Genomic DNA, 13,948 nt, shown 5'->3' on the forward strand with positions numbered 1-13,948 from the left:
AGTTCTCCTGCATGCTCACCAAATCAGGTGAGAGTATTCACTTCAGCCACCTAGTTAAGTCAAGGTTCTCCTTCCTGCTCACCAAATCAGGTGAGGGTATTCACTTCAGCCACCCAGTCAAGTCAAGGTTCTCCTTCCTGCTCACCAATTCAGGTGAAGGTATTCATGTCAGCCACCCAGTCAAGCAAAGGTTCTCCTGCATGCTCACCAAATCAGGTGAGGGTATTCACTTCAGCCACCCAGTCAAGTCAAGGTTCTCCTTCCTGCTCACCAATTCAGGTGAAGGTATTCATGTCAGCCACCCAGTCAAGCAAAGGTTCTCCTGCATGCTCACCAAATCAGGTGAGGGTATTCACTTCAGCCACCCAGTCAAGTCAAGGTTCTCCTTCCTGCTCACCAATTCAGGTGAAGGTATTCATGTCAGCCACCCAGTCAAGCAAAGGTTCTCCTGCATGCTCACCAAATCAGGTGAGGGTATTTACTTCAGCCACCCAGTCAAGTCAAGGTTCTCCTTCCTGCTCACCAATTCAGGTGAAGGTATTCATGTCAGCCACCCAGTCAAGCAAAGATTCTCCTGCATGCTCACCAAATCAGGTGAGGGTATTCACTTCAGCCACCCAGTCAAGCCAAGGTTCTCCTTCCTGCTCACCAAATCAGGTAAAGGTATTCATGTCAGCCACCCAGTCAAGTCAAGGTTTTCCTGCATGCTCACTAAATCAGGTGAAGGCATTCGTGCTAGGCCAGTGAATCAGGTGAAATTATTCATTCAAGGTTACCTAGCCAAAGGAAGATTCATAGTAGAGCGAATTTGAATACAGTTTAAGTCGTGCTGATGAATTTACAACGGTAATTCAAAATTCCACCGCCTGATCCTATTTTCCTGACGAGAGCGACCAGACTTGCTGAGCAGCAGCACCGGTATACAGTAAATCTTCCTTGCTGTCGAATTTCTCAGTTCCAGAGGTCGTTTATTTCTCACACCGTTGGACTGTGGAACATCCTTGTGTTTTGATAATATATTTACATTTTTGTCGGTTTATTTGTCAGTCTGTTAGTTTGTCTTCGTTTTCTATCAACTTCTTCGTATTTCCTGTTATCTTTTGTAATTACTTTCAAATAAACACCGTGTTCTTTGGAAGCTTGAATTGCAAGTCAGTGGCACTGTGAGCTTGTTCCACATGAACAGAGTTCATCTCATAAACAATAATACTAATAATTGAGAATATACATGTATGCCTATAGTTTAAACTACTGTGTATTTGCACGTATGATTCTGAGTACTTCATTAATTAAAAAACAAACAAGAGTATTTGAGACCAAATATGAAAATCTCAGTAATTAGAAAAAAAATAGGCATTCAGACCAAAAAAAAACGAAAACAGAACGAAGAGGAAAGATGACGTTTAGTCTTAAACCGATTAAAATCATTTCAAAGGGACGCAAGCACGTTTTATCATTGCATTTGGGCGCTGCTGCCTTTCATCAGTTCGGCTCTCTTTGTGTGAGCAAGCAATACGCTTAAAAGCTAAATGATGGCTAATTTCCATTCGCTTTGATCAGCCGGCGTTGAAAGGGCGAAATGGGAACGCGCTTTCCCGAAAATTTCAAACGGGATGGCTGCCATTTGCCGCCGACGTCAAGAGAATTTCCCATGCTAGACATGTTTAGTGGAACGTGAAATTATTTATTTTATATGTATATATATTAAAATATATATATATATATATATATATATATATATATATATATATATATATATATATAACTTCTTTTTCTTTTTTACATATATAAATACAATGACTTGCACTTAATAGGTGCACGTGTATATTAGCAGTAATGCATTAGCTCATCCTTTAGTGGATGACTGAAAAGTTTGGATATTTTTTTCAAGAATAATCTTGGTTACTTTTATAATAATAATAATAATAATAATAATAATAATAATAATAATAATAATAATAATAATAATAATGATAATTATTATTATTATTATTATTATTATTATTATTATTATTATTATTATTGTTATTATTATTATTATTATTATTATTATTATTATTATTATTATTATTATTATTATTATTTTATGTTGTTCTTTATGATTTGCATGAATGTTAACTTAGCAAACCTGTAAACCATAAAATTGTACAGAATCTTCTATAGCCTGCAATGACCACAAATGGTAAAAAGTAGAAAGAGAAAGAGTTAATTAAATCCCAGTGTGTACTATCAACAGTAAATAAAAACTCACCCACGTTTACTTACTTATTTGAAAAAAAATATTAGTAAACTAATAGGTGGTGCGTAACAAAATATAATTACTCACTTATTTGATAAAAAAATATATTAATAAACTAATAGGCGATCAATCAATCTATGAATCATTTCCTGTGGCCCCCACGGGGATGCATAGGGCCTCAGTGAATTCAAGCCACCACATTCTGTCCTGGGCTAACTCCTCAAGATCTCCCCAACATTCATCTCCTGTTTCCCGCCTCATTGTCCTCAACCACGTCTCCTTTGGCCTACCCCTACCTCCTCTACCAAGGGCAACCCACCCCAGTGTATCTCGTACTATTCCCTGTCTTCTATACACGTGGCCTAGCCACTTCCAGCGTGAGAACCTAACGTACTCATCGACCGGCTGCACCTAATTCTGCTATTTGATATCCTATCCCTCCAACTAATTTCTGATATTCTTCTGAATGCCTTGTTTTCAAATGCTGAGAATTTATTGTCAGAAGTCAAAATAGGTGATGCGTAACAAAATATCATTACTCATTTATTTGATAAAAACTTAACAAACTAATAGGTGATGCGTAACAAAAGAGAAGAGAAGGCAGGAAAGCTGGGATTCAGCCTAACACCAATTAAAGGATCTAATTAGGTCCCCTAATGACCAACAAGATAACTAAGCCATTTTTCCAAAGAGGTGAAGTACAGGGAATTCACTCAGTTCAGATATTCAGCAGAAAAAACTCATCGTTTGTGGGATTTTAAGTGAACTTCAAAGACATTGTGCGGTTTACCTAAGAGCGAGGTAGACTCTATTGTATAACTACTGAAAAGGACATTTCGTGATTTTCGTAATAAACGCATATACACACACGCATTTATATGTACTGTATGTATGCACGTATATACATTTATATAGTACATTTATATTCATTTACACACAAACACACACACATATATATATACAGAGAGAGAGAGAGAGAGAGAGAGAGAGAGAGAGAGAGAGAGAGAGAGAGTAAGCCATTAACACGTCTGTAACATTATTGTAATCAGTTTCACGGTGTAAACGTTTTCCAGTGTGTGCGTTTGTTTGTGTATATGAGAGAGAGAGAGAGAGAGAGAGAGAGAGAGAGAGAGAGAGAGAGAGCGTAAACCTTTAATATATCAGTTTCACTGTGTAAACGCTTTCCAGTGTGCGTGTGTGTGCATGTGTGCGTGTAAGTGTAAGTGCGTGTGTTTGAGAGAGAGAGAGTAAACCTTTAATATATCAGTTTCACTGTGTAAACGCTTTCCAGGGTGCGTGTGTGTGCATGTGTGCGTGTGCGTGTATGTGTGTGTGTGTGTTTGAGAGAGAGAGAGAGAGAGAGAGAGAGAGAGAGAGAGAGAGAGACAGAAACATCAAAAAAAACCAAGAGATGAGCACTGACGTACGTATGGATCTAGATGCTTCTTAAGCAGAGCTATCATCATCTTGCATTTTACAACTGGAGACTAAAAATCGAGAACACGAATAAAACAAACACGAATACGCAAACCCGTATGTACAAACACGAATATACAAACCTGTGCCGCCCCGAAGACAATCCTGAAGGACAACAGTACCCAGGGACCTCCCAGGGACATGGCGTGAGTCAGAAGACCAAAAAGGCCTCCTGTGGTGATGGATAAAGCCAGCACAATTTTGGCGCCTAATCTGCAAAGAGATGGGACAGTGCCGAAGAGAGAGAGAGAGAGAGAGAGAGAGAGAGAGAGAGAGAGAGAGAGAGAGAGAGAGAAATGGGAGAGAGAGAGCGAGAGAGAAATGAGAGAGAGAGAGAGAGAGAGAGAGAGAGAGAGAGAGAGAGAGAAATGAGAGAGAGAGAGAGAGAGAGAGAGAGAGAGAGAGAGAGAGAGAGAGAGAGAGAGAGAAATGGGAGAGAGAGAAATAGAGAGAGAGAGAGAGAGAGAGTGAGAGAGAAATGAGAGAGAGAAAGTGAGAGAGAGAGAGAGAGAGAGAGAGAGAGAGAGAGAGAGAGAGAGAGAGAAAGTCATACGTGATTAGAAAGAAATGTCTTTCAGCCCCTATCACGATTACTGCAAAAAAGCTATGATTCTTCCAGTAACTCATTATCGATTATGTGTATCTATAGTATAGCTCTCACTAAAACTATAAATATTAATAACTATAAAGTTATAGTTACTACCACACCATTGAGTACTTTAGATAGTAATTCCATTATTATTATCTTGGTATGTTTTCAGGTAGCTATAGATATAATAGATTTTTTCCTCAAGTTCTTAAATGTTTCGCACATTATTCCAAGACAACTCTTCAAATTTTAGATTTAGTTCAGTTTTTTTAGTTTTATTAGCTTTTCATAAGCTACAGCTGTAGAAGTGGGTGAAAATTACTGTAAATTACTTAATAGCAGTGCAAGAAAATTAAAATATTAAAAATCTTATGCCAGCGATGTTGCAAAATTTATAAAGAAAACATATAGTTGAATGACTATAAAGGTTGAGTTTTATAGAGGCGAAATTTTATGTCCATGGCCTATAAATCATTGTACTGTCCAGCAGTAAATCATTTCGAATACAAATTATATTTTCTAATCCCGACATCATTAATCTTTACATTTATCAAATTGATGATTTAATAACAATATGAAAAGCCCCGTCGGCGGTACTGCCATCACTGTACTTCACACAATGCACTGTAGGCATTACTTCAAGTTCTTTGCAGCGTCCCTTCGGCCCCTAGCTGCAACCCCTTTTATTCCTTTTGCTATACCTCCATTCATATTATCTTTCTCCCATCTTACTTTCCTCAACCCTCTCCTAACAATTGTTTTAGCATTACTCTCGGCGCTGAATGACCTCATAGACCCAAGCGCTTGGCCAGTGGCTAAATTTTACATTCCAGTTCCAATTCCAACAGAGTGAGAAGCTGTTGCTTATGTCAACTACCAAACAAACGTCTAAAAAGTTGGAAGAAACAAATATACTGCGTGTCTTCTTCTTCTTGAGTCCCACTGTATAGCAGGGTCTGCCGCTCGAATCAACTTTCTCCATCTATTTCTATTCCTTTCATCTTCCTCCCCAACTCCCACCTCACCCATATCCCTCCTCACCACATCCATCCACTGCCAGTGTTCTTTCTGCATCAGAATTTAACGAATTGATAACAATGTATAGAGTGATTTAATGCAAATGAATAACATTTCATCTAGTACCTACTTGCTGATGACCAGATCAGACAGTAGAGCTGTGATCAGCCATCCCCAGTACACAGAGCTCAGTACTAAACCTTGGTTTAAGATGCTCCAACCTCCCTGAAATGGATGATATTTTCAGCTGCAAGGTTTTTATCTCAGAAAAGTCAGGCAATAAGGATCTAGTATGTTCTACTTTGAATATTATTATTATTATTATTATTATTATTATTATTATTATTATTATTATTATTATTATTATTATTATTATTATTATTATTATTATTAATCTAAGACGGTTTTCTAAAAAAATCGTTCCTATGACTAGCATATAATAGATGTGCGTGTGTGTATATGTATATATATATATATATATATATATATATATATATATATATATATATATATATATATATATATATATATATATATATATATATATATATATATATATAGTCACGAAGTGTACCAAGTACCTGGTTATTACATAACTAGTCACAAAATCCAGAAATTTACCTCACTCCAGCTAGTAATGGTAAATTTTTTCAGATTGTAAATTCTAATTATAACTTTTGAAGTTATAAATAAATTTTTGTATTTAAAGTTATAAAAACACAGTGTTTCATTTTTTACCACCAGTGAATAGGGTTATTTATGTGTGCATAAGGCAAAGTGATAGACATGTTTTGTTCTCTTTCAAACAGTGAAGTGAATGAAGATCAGGGAAACAATTATAGTTGTTTGATAGAGTGATGCCCTTTTTTATCTAGTATACTTCAATACCTCACACATAACTTGATAAACTTAGTTTGATATTTCAAGTGATAAGCAAGTTTAGTTTTAAGGGATCACTGTTACCTTTAGAGTGTTCAGACGTAATTTTATTGTTACTAGGTTTATCTAGTTATGTGTGAGGTATTGAAGTATACTAGATAAAAAGGGGCATCACTCTGTCAAACAACTATAATTGTTTCCCTGGTCTTCATTCACTTCACTGTTTGAAAGAGAACAAAACATGTCTATCACTTTGCCTTATGCACACACAAATAACCCTATTCACTGGTGGTCAAAAATGAAACACTGTGTTTTTATAACTTTAAATACAAACATTTATTTCTAACTTCAAAAGTTATAATTAGAATTTACAATCTGAAAAAATTTACCATTACTTGAAAAAAATACGAGATTTAATTAATTCTTAAACAAGATTAATTCACAAAACTTTAATTTATCAAAAAATTACATTAACTAAGCAAAATTCAAACTATTAAGATTTACTCAAGATTTGAAAAAGAAATCTTAACAAACGAAAATCAAATCAAGTATGCAATGTTAAAATATCAAAAAATGTGTAAAATGCTAAGTAAATAAATGTTAAATCACCAACACAAAAGTTTCAGTAAAACTGTGAAATTGTAAACACAAGAACACACCAAAAATGTAAAAACAAGAACATACAAAAAATGCACAAAAATTTTATCAACAATAATTTCACTAAGGCAAAATCCCTTTAAAGTTTCTATCTTTTTACCATGGTAAAAACAAGGAAAAAAAAAACACTTTACCTTATACAAGTTTCTGAACACTTACAGAACTCTTGCTGTAGCAGAAACACACTTATCTGAGGCGCCTGTTACACTGCTAACACACTTTTCCTATGTCAGATCTTATCAAGGGAACACTAAATATTATTAATAGTGACCACCAAACTTATGTCATAAGTTTTACTCTCTTCTTAAGGGAGAGAGGGATAAGAGAGATGGAGGCAAAACCTTACCAAACTCTACAGAGTCTCTGTCTGGACTGATCAGTTTCTCAAAACTCTACTATGAGAATAAACCTATGTTGCCAGTTAGGCATTTTTTGAAGTGGGTCACTCTGGGAATCTTCCCTGAGAAATAAAGGAATAAACAGAGTTTTTTCCCCTGGAGGAGGAAAATAATCAGGGAATTATTCTCTAGCTCAGAGAGCTATCTGGGCCTGTCAGCATACATCCAGTTAAATAGAGAGGGGATTTCCTGTACACACACCTGTTCAAACAGGAAAAGGCCTCTGGATCAAGCAGCTTATCTAAACCTGTCATCCCACATCTCTTTAGCTAATGGAGGATTTCCTGTCTTAACACTTGTACAAACAACAAACATTTAGTCCAGCCACTGTTTCTAAACTTGTCATCTCATCTCCCTTTTAGTTGACAACTTAAGTGGTTTAGGGCCTCTCTGGCATAAAGGGACAAACCTAGTCAGACACTTGACACCTGAACAAACATTCAGCTGTGCAAACACAAGAGCCTAATAGGATATGTATCTTATCTCTAAAACCACACAGTCAACTAACCCTTTAAGGTCTGAGACCTGACATCTCAACACACAGTACATGACAAATACAAGAGAGAATATATCAAAAGTACAGACAACACATCAGTTTTATAGAAAACATACATATTGTAAGACATATCATGTAATATATATATATATATATATATATATATATATATATATATATATATATATATGTGTGTGTGTGTGTGTGTGTATACATACATATATATATATATATATATATATATATATATATATATATATATATATATATATATATATATATATATATATATATATGCAGAAAATATTCATAGCATTAGCCGCTTGATACAAATAAGTACATGCACTTACACACACACATATACATATATATATATATACATTTATATATATACATTTGTGTGTGTGATATTGGAGAAAAGCATCGAGGAATACAGAAATAAGAGTAGGAAAACGCTTCAGACACCCTTTTTCGATGGAAGTAGTGCAAGGAATATATAATTCAGTCGACTAGAATTCGGTTTGAAGATATTTACGCCTAAGCGTTTTTCTTCAATAGTAATTTAAATGGCTACTTGCAAAATTAATAATAAATCTGAGTGTAAACAGAGCTTGCCATAAAACGTTTTGGAATGAGAAACTGCGATCTTCAGAGATAAGACGAGGTACTATTGCGTAAGTCTTGAGTATTTTTCGTAAGCAGATTAGATCCGTTTAAGCCCAGAATAGCGAAAGTGGGCCTTCAGAGGGTCACCTCTATCTTTGAACTTTGTCACCTGGTACATTAAGTGTCAGTTTTTGGGGGGCAGGACATCAGATAACTTCTGAGATCTTTCTAGATAAAAGTGTCGCCTGACAGTCCTAACTATTAGTTAATTGACGTGAGAAACTACCTGTTTAAGATAAAATGATGCTCAGTTTTGCGAAGGAATATCTTGTTCCTGCTTTTTGGACAGTCAGATTTTTTGTCAAACTAGTACCAATGGCCTAAAAGTACATTGAGAACTGGATTAAAGTTAAACTGTTATTTTTATCTGCTTGGAGGTATTCGTATATACAGTACAATAATCATTTCATTTTTATCAGTATTTTTCTGTTCTGTTCCTGCTCTTCTGATAATCTTTTTTTTTTTTCTAACCAGTACCAAGCGTCTGAAAGTACATTGACAACTGGATTAAAAACTGTTATTTTTCTCTGCCCAGACGTATTCGTATCTACAGTAATAATTCCATTTTTATCTGTAATTTTATGTCCTGTTCCTGCTTTTGTATAATCGGATTTTTTGTCAAACCAATACCAAGTGTCTGAAAGTACATTGAGAACTGGATCAGAGTTAAACAGTTATTTTTATCTGCTTGGTAGTATTCGTAATACAGTAATAATTACATTTTTATCAGTATTTTTATGTTCTGGATATTTATATGCTTTACTTACTTAGTTTGGCTTAAATCTGTTTTATAAGAAGTCGATTTCATTGTCTAAACTTCGGTATCAAAACGAAGCTTCCATCTCTAACTCTCATTTATGAATCAGCGTTTTGGCGGCTAGTTTACTGTAGACTAAGACCGCTAGATGTCCTCACGTGTCCGTGCCGTAAATATGCCACGGTGTGACACGGGGTTTGACGCTTGGTATGGCCCTCTGGACTCTAACCACCCAACAGAGATCAGTATTAAGTAACCCTCTTGAAATTCTCCTGACACTGTGTATTTTCAAATGATTTCATGCGATATTTGAACGGCCATACTTTCAAACAAGTTCCTGTTGGACTTCCAATGATATAATATAAAGTAGTTTTATGCAATACAAAAAATTCTCTTTGTCAGATGTTAAAGGGAACCCTTATAATATTTGTGATAGTATAGTTGTGATGTCTACTTTTTTAAATAACCGCTTAACCTGATCTAAGTACAATCTTTGGAGGGTACAATCTGACAAAAAAGTTATGCACTGTAGCAAAGAGGTACAGCTCTCTGCTCTTGCTTGATAGCTTCGTGGGTTGCGCCTTCCCTACAGTCCAGAGAGTATACCCAAAATGTATATGGTTACCAGAGTTGACTAAGGTCAAGAGAAAAGAGTGTACGGCTAGCAATCTAACCTAATTGAACTTGGTGAGATGCTGGAAAACTATATCATTCTGTCTTCATCAATATATTTACACACACACACACACACACACACACACACACACACACACATATATATATATATATATATATATATATATATATATATATATATATATATTGTTGTATGTGTATATATGCATGCATCACACACTCACACACACACACACACACTATACTATCACAAATATTATAAGGGTTCCTTTAATATCTGACAAAGGTAATTTTTTGTATTGCATAAAACTACTTTATATATATATATATATATATATATATATATATATATATATATATATATATATATATATATATATATACAGTATATATATACTGTAAATGTATGTATGTATACATGCATGTATACATAATACAAAGGGTGGAAAACCTCCCAAACACTAAATCGAGACGAACATCAGACCGGATCTGAAAGACTGAGAAAGTGACGAATGCGAGAAAAGAAAATAAATAAACAAATAAAAACTTACCGTAAAAGAATTTTGTCCGCCGACGCCAAGTGGAACACGAAACTCATCATCCGTCACGAATCCCCTTTTATCTTCTGCTTTATCTTCCGTCTTCCTCTCGTTTACCGTTCGTATATAATCCAGGAGTCTTCGAAAAACGCCTTCTCTTTCCCCCACGTCAGAAGCACCGGGAAAAAGGGGTATAATATATTTCCCTCGGCGGGAGATAGAGCGTCCCCCGTCCAGTTTTTCGTGAGGATTCCCCCGCTGCGCTGATCGCGCATTCCTTCCGCCCAGTTTCGCCCGAAATAGCGACCTGGGGAGAAGAAATCCCCGCCCGGTTTCGCTACGAAATTCCAGCTCGGTCAACGGAGCGTCGGATCTAAAACCTCTAAAACCTCTACTCGCTTTGCTTATGTTTTCTTTGCTAAAAAGGCTTCGTCTCTCGTTGGTTCTATTCGGGATATGTCCCGTTTTAAATTCAGGGTTCTCGTGCTGGTATCCCCCCATGGACTTGCTTTTGTCTTCTCTGCTAAAAAGACTCGTTCTCTCGTTGGTTCTATTCGGGATGTGTCCTGTTTTAAATTCGGGATTCTCTTGCCTGTATCCCCCCGAAAAGAAACCATTGCTTGGACTACTAGTCGAAATATACAGAGCGGCTCCGTTCGTCGACACTTCAGTGGAAATCGTTGTGGGATCAGAGACAGTTTCGGTAGTGGTCGTTTCCGAATCTGCCCAATTTCCAGTTGCTATGCTGGGCAGCGCCGTCAGCAAGCTGTCCCTGATTCCATACTGGGTCATCAGGACAGCGCAGCATACGGCTACTCTCAGCCAACCTGAAATTAAAAAGTAAAAAAGTAACTTATGTGTAGTTTTATCTGTCCGTCTTAATTCAAATATCTGCTATTATCTTAATTCAAATTCCTGTTATCTTTATCTTTAAGTTTATTATACTTCTTTTCGTTTGGCCTTATTTATTTCCTTTATGCTTGCATAAGTCACTCTACTCTGCAGGAATGTGTTTAGCAAATTGGGAGCCTGTTCAGCTACTAAATATTAATGTTGTTATTATTAGTATTAATGTTATCATCATGATTATTGTTATCATTATTAACTTGGAAGAAGGCCCTCTCTTTTCGTTGAAAGAAACGGCACTCTGTATGCCGTTGAGCTTACAGTGTGCCTTCTCAACTTGGCGCATAAGCTTCTTCGTTTGAGCAGGTAAGTTATCAAGCAGCTGCCCGAAATTCATTTAAGATGATAACAATTCAATGGTCCTCTCTACCAGCTTCCAATGGTAGCGAGGGCTACCGAAGCGTCGGAACAATAAATGAATTTCAGACAGATGCTGTATAATTTACCTGCTGGCACCAAGGAACTTATAAGCCAAGTTGAGAAGGTACACTGTAAGCTCAATGGCATTCAGTGTCATTATTATTATTATTATTATTATTATTATTATTATTATTATTATTATTATTATTATTATTATTATTGGTGAAGAAACCCACAGTGGTGTAAATGTAAATATATGTTAAAAATATATATACAAAATGAGGGCTTTCGAGAACCTGCTCGATTCTACTTCTCAATTTCCTTCTCAGATGGAGAATCGAGCAGGTTCTCGAAAGACCTCGTTTTGTATATATATTTTTAATATATATTTACATTTACACCACTGCGGATTTCTTCACCATTTTATTGACCCATGCTATTATTATTATTATTATTATTATTATTATTATTATTATTATTATTATTATTATTATTATTATTATTATTATTATTATTATTATTGGAGATTTGACTTTCATATGTTAAAACTTTCTCTGTCTCTTTAAAATCGCCTCAAATCCGCCATTTAAAGAAATGCTGACTCACCAGATTCGTCTTGAAACGTCTTCATGGCGTCCTCGGTTGAAACTTATCCTGGAGAATTAATTCATAAAAATATCTCTTCCAAAAACTAAATGAAGGGAAAAGACGCACTCTCAAGTTGATCTGAAGAATAACTGTAGTGTTTCAAGTGACTCAGTAATAAGAAACGGCTGCTCTTCAACTCCATGGCTACGAAAACATAGAATGATAAGAATTTCCTGTTTTTTTTTTTTTGTTTTTTTTTTTTTTTGTTTTTTTTGTCCAGACAAACTTGCTGGACCGAAAGTTGGATTTTGACAGCTGGCAGAAAGGCGAAGTCGAGCTTAAAGTTCCAGATCTGCAAGACACGAAAAGATTATTAGTGATTAGTAAACTAGCCTTCAAAGTATTACAGTATTTTTTCGTCAGATTACCGTTGGACTGTGGGACAGTCTCCCTGCAGAGGATGTCGCGCAACTGGAACTTCAAAAGTTCAAGCGAAGATGCAATGCATTACCACCCTAATGCTATTCTCCTTGCTTTTTAATACATTTTTGTCTACTTATTAATTTATTAATCTATTTTCTTTAATAAATGAGATCTCGTCTTTCTGTATTTCCCTTTACCTTTTCCTTCCTAATGAGCACCATATTGTTTGGAAGCTTGAAATTCAAGTCAGTGGCCCCTTTGGTGGGCTTGTTCCATATGGATAGGGTCCATCCTCTGAATAATAATAATAATAATAATAATAATAATAATAATAATAATAATAATAATAATAATAATAATAATAATAATACAGAAAATATTGCTTGATCTTTTTGAGTCAAAACTGTGGTATTTACTTTTGGGATTACATACGACGGGGTGCAATTGATTATCCGTGGAACTCCGCATTGGTTATCTTATCTTAAGAGAATGAAAACATTTTAATCCTCAGTATTGCTCTCTAAATCCGGGTTCTTGTAACCTGTTGACTGATAACGTTCTAAAATTACTCGAGGAAGTGTTGGAAATGATGTCGCAAAACTGAATTTGTTGCATTCACTCGCTGACTGGAAGTGCTGTGTGATCTTTTGGCCTCTACGAAAGTTCTAAACACTGAAATTTACATTAATAACAAAAATGATTATTTAACACTACTTGTCGTCCAGTAAATGCACCGTGAAGTGTCATTGGCCAGGTCAGGAAAAAAAATTGTCTCGGTTGCATTTTTTTTTTCTTTCTTTTTTTTTTTTTTTGGCTAACCGGAGACTGGCCATCTAATCTAACCTTTAAGAATGTTGATTTTAAGTCATAACAGAAAGACTCTGTCTAGTATTTATGATAGTCTCTTGATGGTTAATTCAGTGTAATGCAATGTTTTTGGATTCTGAAATAGACCAACATTCTTAGGTTGGTTAAACCGAGGTCCGGGGAGAGAGAGAGAGATCTGTGTTATGTTAACATTCATTTTGCGCATGTCATAAGTGTGTGTGTTGGTGTTTGTGTGTGTGTGTGTGTGTGTGTCTGTATCTATGTATGTGTGAATCTTAACCTTAAGCTTGATCGTAGTAATTTTTTTCTTTTGCGATATCACAGTAATCATAAGAAACAATGACAACCATTTCTTACATTGTTGATAGAGCAGATTTCACAAACACCGGCTTCGCGTCGTCTGATATTGAAGATGTTTTATCTCGACCCCAACTGAAATGTGGAACAGTTTGCCTGTTTCAGTTGTAGAATCTTCTGATCTCCAAATGTTTAAG

At 35.6% G+C, this 13,948-nt stretch overlaps 1 protein-coding gene across 1 annotated transcript in view; it reads right to left on the reverse strand.

Annotated features, from left to right (window-relative positions):
• Nucleotides 1–13,948, reverse strand: part of LOC136828786 (uncharacterized) — a 38,683-nt gene that overhangs the window by 15,385 nt on the left and 9,350 nt on the right. The window contains exons 2-5 of the mRNA XM_067087012.1: nt 12,222–12,555; nt 10,362–11,176; nt 5,452–5,546; nt 3,799–3,928 (exon numbers count right to left, since the gene is read on the reverse strand). Of these exons, the coding sequence (XP_066943113.1) occupies nt 3,799–3,928; nt 5,452–5,546; nt 10,362–11,176; nt 12,222–12,246 (1,065 nt within the window). The 5' untranslated portion in view covers nt 12,247–12,555. The remainder of the gene's footprint in view (nt 1–3,798; nt 3,929–5,451; nt 5,547–10,361; nt 11,177–12,221; nt 12,556–13,948) is intronic.

This window comes from Macrobrachium rosenbergii, chromosome 43, assembly GCF_040412425.1.
Source record: "Macrobrachium rosenbergii isolate ZJJX-2024 chromosome 43, ASM4041242v1, whole genome shotgun sequence".
In the NCBI taxonomy this organism is placed as follows: Eukaryota; Metazoa; Arthropoda; class Malacostraca; order Decapoda; family Palaemonidae; genus Macrobrachium; species Macrobrachium rosenbergii.